General features: G+C 58.7%; 1 protein-coding gene across 3 annotated transcripts in view; it reads left to right on the top strand.

Annotated features, from left to right (window-relative positions):
- Window positions 1-16,857, top strand: part of SPNS2 (SPNS lysolipid transporter 2, sphingosine-1-phosphate) — a 33,943-nt gene that overhangs the window by 3,192 nt on the left and 13,894 nt on the right. For all 3 annotated transcript variants that reach the window (XM_060133869.1, XM_060133870.1, XM_060133868.1), the window contains exon 2: window positions 11,115-11,180. In XM_060133869.1, coding sequence (XP_059989852.1) covers window positions 11,115-11,180 — 66 coding nt within the window. The remainder of the gene's footprint in view (window positions 1-11,114; window positions 11,181-16,857) is intronic.

Here is a 16,857-nt window from a genome sequence, read left to right as displayed (position 1 = left end):
CAGTGGACAGTGAAGGTCTAGAGTCTTTGATTCCAGAGTTCACATCCAGGCTCTTCAACTTCCCAGCCATGTGACCTTGGGGATGTCTCCTGAGCCTTCTGGGTGATCATTTCCTCCCCTCCACCTCCCGGGGTGTGTGGCATAAATGAGAATGTCTCTTAAGCCAGACTCCTAGGAGAGCTTCACAAATGTCAGTTCCCTGCTCTTCCATGGCTCTGCCCAAGCTGTGCCCTGGCCACTGTGCCCTCCTGTTTCTCGGTTTCTGACAGTTCCTTTCAGGAAGCGTTGGCAAACCCCTCCCTTCTTCACCAGGGCTGATCTCCATCCTGGGAACTCCAGGAGGTTCTGCCTCTGCCCTAGCATTCCCAGCGCCACCCCCGGTGATCTGGCTAATTATGGCGTCTCCTCCTCCTTGTTCTCCTCCCTCTCCTCCTCCTCCCCTCCCCCTCCTCCCCTCCTCCTCCTCCCCCTCCTCCTCCTCCCCCTCCTCCTCCTCCTCCCCCTCCTCCCCCTCCCCCTCCTCCTCCCCCTCCTCCTCCTCCCCTCCTCCTTCCCCCCTCCTCCTTCCCCCCTCCTCCTTCCCCCCTCCTCCTTCCCCCTCCTCCTTCCCCCTCCTCCTCCCCCTCCTCCTCCTCCCCCTCCTCCTCCTCCCCTTCCTCCTCCTCCCCTTCCTCCTCCTCCCCTTCCTCCTCCTCCTTCTCCTCCTCCTCCTCTTCATTCTCCTCCTCCTCCCCTCCCCCTCCCCTCCTCCTCCTCCCCTCCCCTCCCCTCCTCCTCCTCCCCTCCCCTCCCCTCCTCCCCTCCCCCTCCCCCTCCCCTCTCCCCTCCTCCCCCTCCCCTCCTTCTCCCCTCTCCCCTCCTCCTCCTCCCCCTCCCCCTCCCCCTCAGAGCCCCCCTGAGGCCAGCAGGCCTCAGAAGCAGGTGAGAAGGGCCAGGTTCCTGCTCTTGCTTTTCTTACTGAGCATTGTTTCAGTTGGATGAAAGTGAGGTAGCCGGGAAACTGCCTCCAAACCCTTGCCCCATCCTCCTTGGGGGGATGAGGACACTGACACCGGGAGAATGCTGGAACTTATCCAAGGTCACATGGCGGGACGGAGCAGGACCAGAACGCTCCAGTGTGGTCTTCTCTCAGGGGGAGGACAGAGCATATCCCCTGCTTCTGACCTGGAAACTCGGAGACTGCTGGCCAGGGCAGAAGCCCTCTGGGCAGATGGGTGTCAGCTCAGTTTAACAGCAGCAGTTTGAGCTCCCCTAGGGCACGTGGCTCCTGCACCCTCCCCCAAGCCCCTGGGAGCCTGGCAGCCACCCGCTCTCCATTCGGAGCCCACTCCTGGCTGCCAGGTCAGGAGAAGGAAGGAGCCTCTCAGGCGAGGGTCCTGAGTCTCCTCTTACCAGCTCTACATCCTGGTGCCGGAGCTGCCTGTGCTCCTGGGCTCCCATTCTTGCCTCTGTAAAGTGGAAGCAGAGCTGAGGGTGTAGGTGCCAGCATTCTGCTCCTGGGACCAGGCCAGCAAGAGGGAGCTCACGTTTGGTGAATAACTATTTGAAAGCTGAGATCCTCCCCCAACTTCTCCGGGACACCTGTTCTCTTCGGGAGACCTAGTTTCTTTCCCTTTGATCCAGCCCCCTGGCAGACCAGGCACTTGAAATTGGGCGGAGCAGGGGCTGGTGAGGAGAGGCAGAGCCCTGCCCTGGGGGAGTCCTTTTCTGCCAAAGAAGCTGAGACCGGTATCCATGGCAACCACTCACTAACACAAACCCAGAAGGAGAGGGGAGTACAGGGAACCAGCCTGGAACACAGGCCTGGCAGGGACCGAGGGGCTTCCCCAAACACCTGGGCTCTGCGCAGGAGGGGCTGCCAGGCGCCGGCTTTTAGCTCTTCTTCTGTCTGCTTGGCTGGGGCTGTCCAGAGCTGACAGTTGGGGAAACAGAGGCTCAGGGCCTTTTACAGAGTCACCTGAGTGTGTAGAAGCCAGGTCAGTCCCCAGGCTCCGTGTCTATCTTTGTGGATAAGGATATCAACACCACTCCCGCCCTGCCCTCTCAGGTGGCTTTGTCCCCTTGAGTGGCCCTGCCCTCGCCACCACCAAGTCAGCACTACGCAAGGTCTGTAGGGCGGGGTGTCCCAGGGCCACATTCCAGAATGCCTGTCTGGTGGGTCAGCGTCCAGGTGCACCGCTGGGCTGGCCTGGAATGCCTGTGCCCCAGTGACTAACCACCAGCAGCCCATTTCCTTGCTCCTTTTCCTCCTTGGCCACTTTCTGGCTGGTTCTAACAGCATTTCTGCTGCGCCGTTGACCTGTCAGAGAAGTGCTTTGAAACTCACTGCCTCAATTTGGGACTCAGGGCCAGTGACTGGCCCAGCCTGTGCCTTAGTTTTCCCTTTGTGAATGGGGCCGGAAGGCTGCAGGCTGCAGGGTACAGCCTGGTCTGAGAGTGAGGCTGCTCAGAGAGGTGGAGTTCCGCGTCCCTTCCCCAGACAGGAAGTGGCTTTGTTTCTGCCTGGGTGTGGGGGCCTGAAATCCTGAGGGTAGAAGGGGGATGAGAGCAAAGGAGGCAAAGAGGACACTGTCTTGATCCCCAGGCCCCTGGGGCTGGGCTCGTGGTTGGGCCCTGACAGTCTCCTGGGCTGAGCTTCCTACTCCTGGCTTTACCAGAATTGCTGTGTGACCTGAGGCAGATCCTGACCCTCTCTGAGCTGTGAATCCACAACAGATGATTTTGTTCCTCTTTTTCTGTGGTCAAGGTCTTGCTCCCAAGGGTAGTATGGGGCACATGACTTGGTCTCAGGGACTCTTGTCTTCTGGAGCTCGGCTCTGCCTGTACCTCCCTTTTCCAGGACGATCCAGGACTGTTCCCTAGATGCTGCAGCGGCCAACCTTAGTTTTTGCTGCCGAGTCTCAGTGGTGTCTCTGCCCTCCTTCCAGGAAGTCTTCCCCCTCACTCTGTCCACCTCCATCACGGCACCTACCCCCATACAGGGTGGCTGTCTCCCCTCAGCCTCACGTGGGCTGAGCTTGGTCATCTCTGTGTCCCCAGTATGTGTGGGGGGCTGGCACAGGCTTGGCTCTTGTTGGCCGACTGAGTGGCAGAATTGAGTTGACCCAGCCCTGCCTGTCCCCAAAGCCCATCCTTCTGGGCTGAAGGGGCGTTGGTAGGTTTGAACGACCCTGGACAAGGACCAGGCCCCTGTAGGGGACAAAAGGCCGGTGCTGCCCTTTTGTCCTGAGTAGGACACAATGAGCTGGAGGCCTCATGTGTCTGAGAAGGAAGGGGGGGCAGAGATCAGTGTGGTCCCTGTCTGCCCAGTCCGCAGCCCTGACAATGGGGCTTCCTGGCCCCATGCTGGGCAGAATGGCTCCTGTACATGCAGGAGGGCGCTGTGGTGGCTTCGTCTGGTCTCTTCTGCAGGTAGGGCACTGGAGGCCAAGGGCTGGTCCCAGGTCACACTGCGAGGTGGGGTGAAGCAGAACAGAACGCTGGTCTGCTCTGGGCCTGGCCCTCTCTTGGTAGTTGGGAGTGGTTGGTGAGAGGAGCCCTAGGTAAGATACGGCGGAGGGCAGAAGCATTTATATTAGAGCAAGAAAGAAGCAGGACTGATGCACCCGCCAGAGCTTGGAGGCTAGGGGTGGGGTCCCAGCCTCCTGCCTTGCCCTCGGTTCTCTGCCTCCATACAGACCTTGCTGGGGTCTACCCTCACAGCCTGGTAGCTCCGTGGGGTCTTCCTGGTCCCTTCACTGCCCAGCATGGACTTGCAAACGGGGTCCCAGGCAGCAAGGAGCACCAGTATGCTTTGTAAACTGTAAAGGGCTGTGCCTGGGGAGGGAGGGTGTTACTTGGCCACACACTGTTTCTAGCACCCAGGTGAGGGCGGTTGGTGTGGATGTTGAGAGGGGGCTGGCTGCAACCTCTTTTCTGGTGCTTTTTGGGGTGAGGTGGGGAGCACAGGCCAGGTCGGGGCGCTTAGGGGTCCGCTCGGCCTAGCTCCTGCCGGGCTCTGTTTCCTTTGCCTTCTGAATCTCAGTTTTCCAGCTGAGAAGCGGGAGTGGGGGTCGCTGGTGGCCTGGGCCTGGAGCAGCACACAGGGAGGCGGCTGAGGGCTCGTGGGCTCGAGCCGTGCCCGTCTGAGGTCTCTTATCTCTCCCCACCCTCTCTCCCCCCATACCCTGGACTTATCCCAGGTCTGTGGCCACACAGGCCACACCCTCCATGGGTCATGATAAGGGTGTGGCCACCTTGTCCCCGGCCCCTGTTGGTCTTGGGAGTCCTTGAGCCAGAACAGGGCCGGGGAGGCTGAGATGGGAAAGGAGTGGCCCTGCAAAGCCCCCAAATTGCTAAGGCCGAGTCTGGTTCCAGGAAAGCTGGCCCCAAATGATAGACCAGAACCACAGGCCAGAGGCCCGGCCGCCTGTCCCCGCCCACTCTGGCAGAGAGGCTCGGTGGGAATGGGGGTGGGGGAGGGGGAGGGAGGGCTCTCTGAGCTCTGGGGGTGGTTCTGCTTGCCCCGGGCTGGCGGGGCCTGTGGGCAGGGCTCTGGGTAGGGAAGGGTGCTGTGGGGTGCTCTTTATGGGGACAAGTCTGGAGTTTACGTCTTCTAGGGAAGGGGTGAGGCCTCTCTGAGGCTGTGGGCCAGGGGTCCCATCCTCATGGCCCCTGCAGAGATGACCCAGATCTGTAGGCAGGCATGGGGGTAGGCGGGTGAGCACGTGTAGAACAAACACGATTAAGATTTAGAACGGACCCAGCGGGGATGTATAGGGATCCTAGGCCACTCTCAGATGGGCAACCTGAGGCTCAGGATAGAGGCCAGACGCTCCTGTAGGTCTCTCAGTTTGTCCCTGGGGGATGGGGGGAGGGTCTTGCCCTGTGGAAGCTCTGGGGCAGGTAGAGTGAGTGTGCCTCACAGCCCTGGTCTCCGGCTGAGGAACCGCCTTGGCCCATCCCCATTAGGCTCGGGAAGGAGCGGGTGGGTGCCGGCAGGGCCAGGCCGTGGTTTCCCAGCCTTAGCCATTCAGAGCCAGGTCAGCAGAGCCAGGCCCTCAGGCCCCTATAATTACCGGGGTGGGAGTTGCGGCCCTGCATTGGAGCAGGGGTGAGACTTCCAGAGTGAGCCAGCCCTGAGGCCTCCACAGGGGAACCAGGGTCGCTCCAAGGAGGACCAGCCAATGGCAGGCATCACCTATCCCTTCAGATCCCTAGGCTCTGTCTCTCCAGCCATCTGCCCCCATTTTGGAGAAAAGAACGCTGAAGTGGGAATTCCCGTCTGGGAACTGGTCACAGCCGGGGCTCTGGCCCCATGATGAGCTTGGTGATATGATAACGTTTGTAACATTTATTGACTACCTACTATGTGCCAGGCACCATTCTAAGCATTTTACATGGATCAACACATGTAAACCTCACAACAACCATGTAAAGCAGATCTTAAAATTAATCCTTGTTACAGAAGAGGAAACTGGCACAGAGAGGTTAAGTAACTTGCCTATGGTCACAAAGCAGGGAAGGTGGAGAAGCCAGGATTTGAACCCCGATGGTCTGGCTCTGGAGCCCATGCTCTTGGAAATTCAGCTATGCTGCCTGCTGCTCTGAGAGAGGTAGGGTAAACATGGGGTGATGATGACTGTGTTTGGGGAGTGAACGTGGGCACCAGGTGGCCTGCCCTGGATGACAGGGCAGAAGGAGACCTCAGGATCATGTCCCAACCTTGCATCTGAGGCTGCTCTGAACTGGGGGTCCTGAGGTTAGTGTGGGTTTCTTCTTACACCTTGGCCTTTTTGAGGACTCTGTGATGTCAGCGGGTTGGGTTCTGGACCTGGCTCCTCTAGGGGCTATTGAAGGACCAGCAGTGATGGGGGATCACTGTATCTGTGACCAACCAGATGGGTGAGTCGGGCCAGGTTCCATCCAGCTCTGGGGGTGCCTTCAAAGTTACAGGCACCTCCTCAACAAGAGCCCCAAAGAAGGGAGTTGGGGGGGCACCCTGATAGACATGACCTCGGATCTGGGCCCTGGATGAGGTGAATCTTAGCAGGTGGAGATGAACAGTCCAGGAAGAGGGCATGACTGTAGTCAAGGCTTGGAAGCCTCTGGGCCATGATATGTGAGTCACAGGGGCTTCAGACCAGCCAGGCCAGTGGTTTCCAATCACCTGGGCAGCGAGTTAATGGATTCCTGGCTCTGGCTTCTAGACAGGGTGATTGTGCGGACCTGGAGCACGGAGGCCTCAAATGCTAGAAGTCTGGGCTTAATTTGGGTGGCAGTAGGGAGCCACTAAGCTCTACTGGGCAGCCACCCTCAATGACCTAATTTGGTTACACTCTCAGAACAGTGTCTGGCATGTAGTAAGCACTCAGTACACGTTAACACCCATATTATTGTTGTTGTTAGCAGTAGTATTACTGAACCAGGGACCTGGGCCAATGGATTTTGAAGACCTCATGGGTGACTCTGGGCCCTAGCCAGAGTTGATAACCACTGTGCCACAGCCTTAGCTCCTTGAGTCCAGAGATTGTCTTGTGGTCTCTGAAACCCCAGCCCAGGACTTAATAGGAAGTTGATAAGTGCTTGTGTGATCAGGTTGCAGGAGGGATGCTGGATGGGCTAGTAGAGGCTGGAGGCAGGGAGTCCAGGGAGGAGGCAGTTGGAGAAGGAGAGAGAGAATCATTGGGGCTCATTCATGGGAGACAAGGGGGATGTCATGGTCCACTCCCAGGTGTCTGGTCTGGGGAGTGGACCAGGTAGGTGATGGAGCCGTGGAATCGGGGTCCAGGTGGCTGGGATGCTGAGAGATGATATAGCCTGTGGGGTTGAGCCACCAGAAGGCAGTTGGCTTCAGGGGAGGATGGAGATGAGGACGTCGAGTTGGGGAGGGGTGAGAACTCTTTTAAGAACTTCAGCTGTGGGAATTCCCAGGCGGTCCAGTGGTTAGGACTCAGTGCTTTCACTGACATGGCCTGGGTTCAATCCCTGGTCAGGGAACTAAAAAAAAAAAAAAAAAGACCTTCAGCTGTGAAGGGGGGAGAGAGAAAGAGCGGCTGGCAGGGGAGATGAGGCCGGACTGTTTTTACCACCAGGGTGAGAGAGGGGCGAGCACGTTTGTGTGCTGATGTGCAGGAGACAGGAGTGAGGGAGATGCTGACAGCACAGCTCAAGCAGCGGCTGACCCGGGCCAGCTTCCCGGGAGGCAGGAGGGGCAGTTGGCCTTGGACAAGAGGAGAGCCCCTTGGAGGCTTGAGAGGGGTGTAATTAGGGTCAATGGGTAAGAAAATTCAGGTGCTCCTGCTTTTCCAGAATGTTTTCTTGGCTCAGGGAGGAGGACCCGTCCATCATGGGCAGAGGACGATGTGGCTGTGGATTTGGGGTGACTGCCTGGAGAGGCCTGGATCGGGAGCTGTGGCCGTGGGACAGGAGGGCGCTGCGGGTGTGGTGGGAGCCCCGCCTTGCCCGCCCTGGGCTGTTGGGGCTGATGGAGTGGGCGTGGTCTGAGCTGGAGGAGGCTCTCCTCCTGGGCGTGAGGCCCGTCCTTGACCCGCTAAACCTCAGCCTCCAGGAAAGAGACTAAAAATAAGGCTGTGGTGAGGAAGGGAGGCGGGGTGTGGGTCCAAGCTTGCCTGGAGCCCAGAGGAAAATCTGAGACAACGGTCCGGGCTGCTGTGACACATGCTCCCCGTGCCAGTGGCCAGTGGGATCTCACTCTCCTGCAGCCATGGCCCTTGGCAGGCCTTGAAGAGGGAAAACAACCGAGAAAGGCTCAGGCAGGGCCTGACCTAGGGTCTTACGGCCTGTACGAGGCCCTGTTCCCTGGAAGGGTTTCTCTGGCCTTCTGCCTGGAGCTCAGGCCTTGGACCCAAGACTGCGTTGCCGGGGGGTACAGGGGTGGGGACATCCAAAGCTGCCCGCGCCTTGGGGTCTAGACTGCTCAGGAGTTCCCAGGGACCCTGGATGCCCATCTGGGTATGGTGAAATATTCCTCCCCCTTACGAGGAACTCTGTTCAGTAGAGGAAGTCAAGGAAGTCTTCCTGGGACTTCCCTGGCGGTCCAGTGGTTGGAACTTAGCCTTCCAATGCAGGGGGTTTGGGTTGGATGCCTGGTCAGGGAGCTGGGATCCCACATGCTGCAGGGCCAAGGACCCAAAGTATGGAACAGAGGCAGTGTTGTAGCAAGTTCAATGAAGACTTTGAAAATGGTCCACATCAAAAAAAAAATCTTAAAAAAAAAAAAAGGAAGGCTTCCTGGAGGCAGAGGCAAATGCTGGACCTTAAAGTCATGGGTGGGGGAGCGCGTCCAGTCAGATAGCTAGGATGTGCCTTGGGGAGGAAGCAAGAGTGTTTTGATTTGCTGTGGACACATGCCGCCTTTATGATGACCACTTTGATATGGTCTCCCTCCCAGAAAGTGGGCCTGCGGTTGCTGCAGATCCGCGCCCTCCTCTGGGCCATGGGTGGGGACCCAGAGTGCAGGGCCCAGGGGGAGTTTTACCCTCCTACCGTCTCCTGACTCTATCCATCCTTCCGTCTACCCAATGCCTAAATTGTGATGGTCTCTGTCCTGGGTTCCGGAGATGACTTGCCATGGTCCCAGCTCTCAGGGGGCTCATGATCAGGGGGGTGAGGCAGGCCCCCGCCCATCACCTATGCATCCACGGCACAAACAGTCACTGTGTGCCGGACCCCGGGCTGGGGGGCAAGAGTGAACCACGCAGAGGCTGTGTGGCAGAAAAGCAAGCTTTGGTTTTTGATAATAGACCCGGTTTCAGATCTCACCCCTGACATCTCATGTGCTGCATGACACGTTATTTCATTTCTTGGAGCCTCAGTTTCCTCATATGTAAAATGGGGATGATAGTCATAGCTAAGCCTGGGTAGCAGGGAGCCTCACACAGTACCTGGAACTTAGCAGGAACCAGTAGCTAGTGGCTCTTTGCTCCCGGCCGCAGTGGATCCAAGGAGCTCATATCCGTGTCCCTCTGTCATCTCTGTAGATCAAACTAATCCTGGTGTGACAAGTGTTAAAACAAGGATGGACAGGGGAGCGTGGGGGCAACTAGCTTATGGAGGGTGGTGGGAGGGGGAGAAATTAGGGAAGACTTCCCGGAAGAGGAGGCATCTAAACTAGTCTTGAAGGTATGGCGAGAATTAGCTCAGCCAACAAAATTGCGCCAGGGTGAGAAGAGGGAGCGTGTGTAGTCAGGGGCCCATGAGTAGTTTGGGGTGGCTAGGGTATGGGGTGCGGGGTGGTGTCCTGAGAAGTGAGTCTGGAGGGTGGGGTTGGCGGGGGTGAACCTGCAGCCCCACGGCCTGCTGAAGGCAGGGGAGCCACAGGTGACGGTGATTCTGCAGGAGAGGGATGTGATCCGATCAGGAGACTATAGAGGCCCTGGCTCAGGTCTGGGAGTGGGCTGTGAGGCCGGGAGGTGAGCGTGGGTGGCTCCCCAAGGTCGGGCCCAGCCATGCCACCCACCGAGCCTGATCGAACTCAGGGCCTCTGAGGCTGGGTCGGGGCACCTCGGAGATCCCACTTGGTGGACCTGCCATCCGCAGGCCCAGGACCGGCCCCTGGTTTCCGCCTTCAAGGTAAAGTCCCAGCCGCCCTGGTTAGTAAGTCATTAGTTGGGTCTCACACAGCCTCTTCATTATGGGTAATTATGGTGAATCCACTCTGGGTATTAACAAGGAGGAGACCAGCTGCTCTTGGCTGTCAGGCTGCTAGAACAGGAAATCCCTCAGCATCCCATGCCTGGGTCTTGGGTGGGGGGACAGTGGCTTCTTCCCCAGCCCCAGCCACTGGACGGGACCCTCGTACTGTGTTTGGAGATTGGACCCTCGTACTGTGTTTGGAGATTCCACTTTCACCCGTTTCCCTGTGGTGTGACTTTGAACATGTGGCTTACCCTTCTGTGCCTCAGTTTCCTCATCTATCCAGTGAGATGATAGTACCAGCCTCATAGGGTTGTGTGAGGGTTAAACTAATGAAGCACTTAATGCTCAATAATACGAACCATCATCATTTAAAATGCTGACGTCATCATCACCATCACGTCGAATAGTTCTGGGAGTCCCCCGAAGGCAGGGTCCTGGTCCCTTCTCTGTCCCCTACATGGGGAGCTCCTGAGACAGGCCCTGTCTCCTTTCTCCCCTCTTTCTTCTCAGTGCAGACGTGCAGTGGTCAGGGGGACTCTGGCCTGTGGCCCAGCCTCCTGCTGTCCTCAGATAAGCTGAGGCAGGGGCCCTGGGAGCTGTGGGGCTGGGGGTTGGGCTTACCCGGGAGCCCTGGTTGAGGGCTGCATGAGGTCAGAGGGGGCTGGGCAGTTGCTGGCCTCTATACAGCCACGGCTGGGTCTGTCCACAGCTGTCGATCGTTTCTAGTTGTTCTGGTTGCCGCCCCCCCTTTGATGTAAAAAGCCCTAACGAGCGCAGAGGTGGCTGGGAGTTGGGAGAAGGGCAGACATGGCCTCAAGGGCTCCCCTTCCGCCAGGAAAGCAGACCCGGAGCCCCGTCTGCTTCCCTCTGCCTCTGGGCTCCTGCATCAGAAAACTGGGAGTCCTGGTTATTGTCCCGAGGACAGCTGGGGGAGCACATGTTTGTGCACACGTGCAGGTGAGCGGGTGTGTGTGTTGCCTGTGAGCCCTCTCCGCCCTCTCCTCGGCCAGGGGGCTTCTCCTGCAGCTTTCAGTGGCTGCCCACCCACTCTCCGGGCTGTGGGCTTTGTGGTCTCCTCTGACGGCAGGGTCTACGTCTGGGGACCCAGCACTTAGTCTGGGGCTGAGCTGCAGATGGGCCGGAGGCCCAGGCTGGCAGGAGGCTTGGCTGCCCCGCTGGGCCGAGTAACCATGGAGGAGCCTCACCTGTCTGCGCCTTGGACCCCACACTGGCCGAGTGAGGGGATGTGGTCCTGTCCCCAGTGTGAGCACCTCAGGGTAGAAACTTGGCCTCCAAGGTTTCTGGTGGCCTGGCTAAACTCGGCAGGGTGGGGTTCTGTAGATGGGGCCAGGCTGGGCCCTGCAAGGTGGAAAGAGGGCTGGGCTGGGGCTGAGGGTCGCCTAGGTGGGGTGTGCGAATGGGGGCACCCAGGCGTCAGGCGTCGCCAGTAAGCACCCTCTGTCTTCTCCTCCCAGGTGTCCTTCTGGACATCCAGCAGCACTTTGGGGTCAAGGACCGAGGCGCCGGCTTGCTGCAGTCAGGTGAGGTCCCCCTCCCGCCCTGGCCCCCCTCCTGCTTTCTAATACCTGGTGGGGATTCCCTGCCTGTCTCTTCCCTGGTCCTGACTCACTGGAAAGGGCGTGAGTTTTGTGTCCAAATCCCACCGTTGCCTCTCACAAAAGGCACCACTTCCCCCAGCCTCTGCTTCTATTCTTGTGAAACAAAGCAAATAACACCTGCCCTGAGGGCCTGTGGGTGAGATACAGGAATGCAGGCAACCTGGGAGTCACCTCTCAGATGCCCAAACAGGAAACTCCAGCTGGTCAGCCCCAGAGCCTCTCGCAGGCCCAGGGCAGGAGCCTGAGAACCTGGGTCCCAGACTAGACCTGGGCTTGAGGTTCTCGGCCCCTCACCCCCCGGGGTCCAGCCTTGGGACTGGTGGGGAGGCAGGGCCCGAGCCCCCCTGGGCCAGGGCAGCATGGCGGGTGATTAAGCAGCTATTCCAGCCTCTGCCCCTCCCTCCAGGGTCCATGTCAACCTCGTGACTGCCCTGCCTGCTGTGTAGCCCTGTAGGACCTGAGCTCTTGGCCCTCCACTTGCTGCGGCCCTGCCGGCTGTGCCCTCTGCAGGACCCTCAGGCCTGGGCAGAGCCAGTATTTCATCCCAGGGCTGGTTCTGACTCGGCCTTGACCTTGCTGTTTCCCCTTGGTCCTGGAGTCCATCTGGCCGTGAGGCCCAGTTAGATGTGGCTGCGAAGGTGCATGGTCTGCATTCCACTCTGGGAACCCCGTCCCCTCCCGGGCTCTCCTGGGAGGGAGGGGCAGAGAGGCTGGCTCTGTCCAGGAACCTGCCTGACCTGTCTGGGTGGCATTCCACCACGCACTGTGCCAGGCCTCCACGGCCTCCTTGAGCCACAGCCATTCAGCTAGGCTCAGTGCCCATCCTCATTTCCTAGATGGGGCCTCTGGGGCTCAGAGAGGGGAGATGAAAGCTCCAGGGTTCAGCCCGAATACATGAGAATTAACCGAGCTGGGACTATAGGGCAAGGCTGTGCCGTCCAGTTCCTCCTAAGGGCGCCCAGGCCCCTGCCGCTGCAGACATCACCTCCACCCGGAATGTGAGCCCAAGCCCCTCTGCTGGCTCGGCCCCCCCCCCCGCCCCCCTTGCTTGGCCTCCCTGGCTAGGTCAGAGCAAGTCCTCCTGACCCGGGGCCTGGGACAGGTTCCTCTAGCCTCCTGGGCTCCGTGCAATGCAGTGACCAGCACTTACAGCTGGAGAGACAGAGTTGAAGCCGGATGGGAGTGTGGGAGGGATCAGGCTGCCGAGCTGGTGAGGGAAGGGCAGGAGGGAGCCTAGCTGCCCATCCCCCTGCTCCGTGGCCCCTGAGTCACTGGGGACCCAGCCCGAGCCTCATCCCCCTCCTGCTCTGGCCTCCTCCATTCAACTCTCACTGATGGAGGTCAGGGCCAGTGTAGCCACCCAGGGAGCGGGTTGGGAGGGCTGCGAGGGTCCTAGCGCTGCCTCAATTATGTCCCAGGCTGTGTCCTTCTTATCCCTGGCGACCTGGCCGGAGGGGGATAAGTCATCCACAGCATCATCTTGTTTCTTCCTCCTACAAGCCCCCTTTGCTCAGCTTCACTTTCCAAATGGAAGGACAGAGGTCAAGAGAGGGGAAATGACTTGTTTAAGGTCTCATGGTGAGAGAGTAGCAGGCCTGACACTGGGACTTCCTCTTGGCTTGGGTTGGGGGCACAGATGGCCGCTGGATTGGTGAGGCTTATCCCAGGTGTCTGAGTGTCTGGCATCTCAGCGTTCTCGGGGTGGGTGCCTCTGGGCCATGGTGAGAGTTTCCAGCACTCTCCGAGACCCTCTAGTCATTACTCTGCGGCCCTCACCCTCCCACCTACCCTGGGCACAGCTGGAATGGCTCCCCAGAATGTCCTTGCCTCTCTGGCCAACTGAGCCAAGAAGCCAGGTGGGCTAGACCAGGATGTGACCCAATGGGCTACCAGGCAGGTCACCTAATTGGCCTCGGCCCCATGCACCTGGCTCTTCCCCGATAGGGTCAGAGCCAGGTGTTGCTGCTTGCCCAGATCAAAGGGCCAGGGCTGACAGCTGGGGTGCCTGCTTATTTGTGGGCACCAGGAGCTGCTGGGCCAGGAGACAGGGTCGGGGGGTGGGGCGTGGGGTGGCTGAGAGTTCGGCCTGGGCCTGCCCCTGCTGTTTCCCCTCGGGACCAACTCAGGGCTGGGGTTCGTGGCATCACGAGGAAGTGTCAGGATTGGGAGGCGGGGGCAGGGGGAGAGTGGGGACAGAGGAAGAGCCAGCTCAGACTGAAACCAGACGGCGCCTTTGCTTTGGGACCAAGTCTCCTTCTGGCCTTTCTCCCTCCTCACTTTGGCCAGCCTTGCAATATCCTCCCGCTTCGACAGAGACTCAGGTTCTGAAGGCAGAGCTGGGCAGCCCCCGTGGCTCTCCCCGCAGGACCCTCCTGTTAGAAGGGAGGCCCGAGAATCTCCCTCCCTGAGGCCTCAGTGGCCAACCTAGGGTTTATATTCTGAGCAGAGTCTGAAGGAGGAGTGGTTCCCATTCCTCCCGTAGGGGCTCTGAGTCTGGTGGGCTTCCAGGTACCGATGGCGCCGGCTGTTCTGGGTCCTCCCCATCAGCCCGCCGGCCTGGGCCTCCATCCTCCCCATCCTGTGGGCAGGGAGGGTGCTCGGGCAGGGCCTGACCCCACCCACCCCATGCCTGCCGGAGCACCCTCCCTGCCCACAGGATGTGGAGGATGGCGAGTCTCCTCCAAATAACCAGTTGGCCAGATCCGGACTTTGTAAAAATAGACCTGGTTCAGCCCAGGCTGAGGTGGGGCTGGACATGTGCTCTAAGGCCACAGTCTGGGGGCTCAGGGCTCCCCCAGCGCAGACCTCACCCGCTTCTGCTCCAGGGCCACCTTCTCAGCAGCTCCATGGGTTCGGAGTGCAGGTGGTCCGGGGGCTGCCTGCAGGGGCGCAGAACCCTCAGTGGGAGTCGTTTCAAGCTTTGGGTGCTGGCCTCCAACCAGCACCATGAGAGGTGGGTGGCGCCTTAGGGATGCTGCCCGATCCCTGTCTCCTTGATGACCTCCTGCCGGCCCTGTGAGGAGGGGCGCATCACCCGTCTTGCAGAGGAGGGAGTGAGGCTCAGCCCCAGCTTCTCCGGGTGAGCCAGGGGCTCTGACTCCTCCCCCTCGGCCCTCCGCGGCCCTGCCCCCTGCCCTGGCTCCCTGCCAGCGGCTCCATTGTCCCAGACCTGTGGGCTCAGCACACGTGAGCTGACGGAGGGCTTCCCCACACCCCGACCACAGGATGTCCTCGTGCCGGGAAAGCCGGCCCTGCCGAGACCAGGGGTGGGGCAGCCAGTCTGCCCAGAAAGCTCTCCTCAACCAGACAAAGACTGTGGGGTTGTGGGTGCTGAGCCCAGGAAGCTTCTAGGCCGGGCTGGTCTTTATTTTCAGCAGGGCTTCCTGCTGGCTGGAGAAGGGTCTGCGCCCCCATCTGGGACATGGGTCACCTGCCCAGGCCTTTGCCTGTGCTGTTGCTGCTGCTGCTGCTTCTTTTTTTAAAATTAATTATTTGGCTGCGTTGGGTCTTCATTGCTGCGCGCGGGCGTTCTCTAGTTACAGCGAGTGGCAGCTACCCTTCGTTGCTGTGCGCGGGCTTCTCATTGCAGTGGCTTCTCTTGTTGCGGAGCACGGGCTCTAGGCGTGCAGGCTTCAGTAGTTGTGGCATGCAGGCTCAGTAGTTCTGGCTCGTGGGCTCCAGAGCGCAGGCTCAGTAGTTGTGGCGCACGGGCTTAGTTGCTCTGTGGCATGTGGGATCTTCCCGGACCAGGGCTCGAACCTGTGTCCCCTGCATTGGCAGGCGGATTCTTAACCACCACGCCACCAGGGAAGCCCCTGTGCTGTTCCTTCTGCCAGGAATTTATTTCCCTCCAGGCCCTACCTAGTTGTGTTCAGGCCTCTCTGCTGGCTGGTGACAACCCTGAGGGCCGGGAGAGGCCCTTTCTCTTGGCTCCCCAGAGCAGAAGGGAGGGCTGGAAAGATGGATTGTGTCTCCCTACTGACCTTGGATTCCCTTGTCCCCAAGGGGAAGGCCCTGAGAGACAAGAGAGTCCAGGGTCGGGAGGGTTGCTGTGTCATCTTGGGCAAGTTCTTCCACCTTCCAGTGGCCCCAGCTGTACAATGGGACCGACGGTAAATCTCAGGTTGGCACTTGGTGACCTTTGGCGGGACAGGGGTGGGGATGGGGTGTGGCTGCCCCAGCAGGAGTCCATCCGAAGTCCCAGGTGCCTCTGCCCACCCAGAAGAGCAGGCGGAAAGCACTAGGGGGGCTGCCTTCCGGTTCTGCTGTGGACAGGAGGATAGGGATGGACCAGGATGGCTGACATCTGGCTCACCTCCTCCAGCCCCTCTGCACCCACCCAGTGGGGGCTTGGGCAGCGCTCCTCCTTGAAGGGGGAGAACAGTGTGCTGTGGATCTCCACTGCCCTCTAACTAACACCAAACCTGGAACTAGGGGTTAGGGCCCGATCTCCCTCAGTGGTCTCCTTTCCCACTGCTTCCTCTCTCTATCACCTTCCCAGCCTACAGCCTCATGCGTCTTCCTGCTGTCCCCGACACACCCTGAACTTTCTCTGACCTTTGGAACATCAGCTGGGATCTTCTGCCTTCCCAGCCTGGCCACCTGTGGTGTGATTTAGAGCAAGGACTCTGGAGTCAAACTGGGGTATAAATTCTGGCTTGGCCACACACGAGCTGTATGATGTCACTACTTTTAGCCTCTACCGTTTCCTCCGTAAGATGAAGGTAATAGGGAGAATCAAATGAGATCATCTGTGCTTATGGCCAGGGCACATCCATGAACGGTAACTGCAGTTATTACTAACAATAAGCATTATGCCTCATTAACCATTATACAGTCTTATAAGATTTGTAATTTGTATTTTAGTATACTTGATTTTAAGTAGTATCATCAGGGTGAACTCCTATGCAGCCTTCAGTGCCCTGCTCTGCCATCACTGCCTCTATGAAGCCTCCCTTCATTGTCTTGGTAGGATTTGGCCCTCCTTGCTGGTTCCCTGGCATTTTAACTCTTTAAACTGGGCAACCCATGGACAGGGTCTGCTTCTTGGCCAGACAGGGGGGCAACTCCTATTCTGATTCTTTCTGTCCACTCCTCACCTAATACAGACAGGCATAGAGGCAACAATTCTTCCTTCTCCCCTAACATGTGTAAGTCCTGATGAGACTGAAATCTCTTTCCAGCCCATATCCTGGTCTGATCTCAGGCAGGTCCTGGGAGACAGACCCAGCAGGAAAAATTCTTTTTCTAGATAAGAGGAAATAATTCCTACCTTGACTGATCTAAACAAGGGCCCAGTGTTGACCAAGAGCTGACCCACTCTGGGCATGGGCAGGACGTGGCATTAAGCACCTTACACGCATTGTCTCATCCAGTGCTCAGAGCAAGCAGGGAGTTGCTATTTTTATCTTTATTTTACAGATGAGGAAGTCGGCGTGCTGGAGGTGGCTTAGCTTCATGAGAGTTGATTGTTAAGTTTTCAGGAATTGTGTGAGCTGGTTGTTAAGCACAACCGTTATTACAAACTGAATTATATAAACTTACAATTACACAACATCACAGCATGGCACAGGGAGATGGGCTCGGTGCTTCGCGATGA

Source organism: Lagenorhynchus albirostris, chromosome 20, assembly GCF_949774975.1.
Source record: "Lagenorhynchus albirostris chromosome 20, mLagAlb1.1, whole genome shotgun sequence".
Taxonomy (NCBI): domain Eukaryota; kingdom Metazoa; phylum Chordata; class Mammalia; order Artiodactyla; family Delphinidae; genus Lagenorhynchus; species Lagenorhynchus albirostris.
The sequence above is the reverse complement of the archived record's forward strand: the minus strand, read 5'-3'. Positions and strand labels throughout refer to the sequence as shown.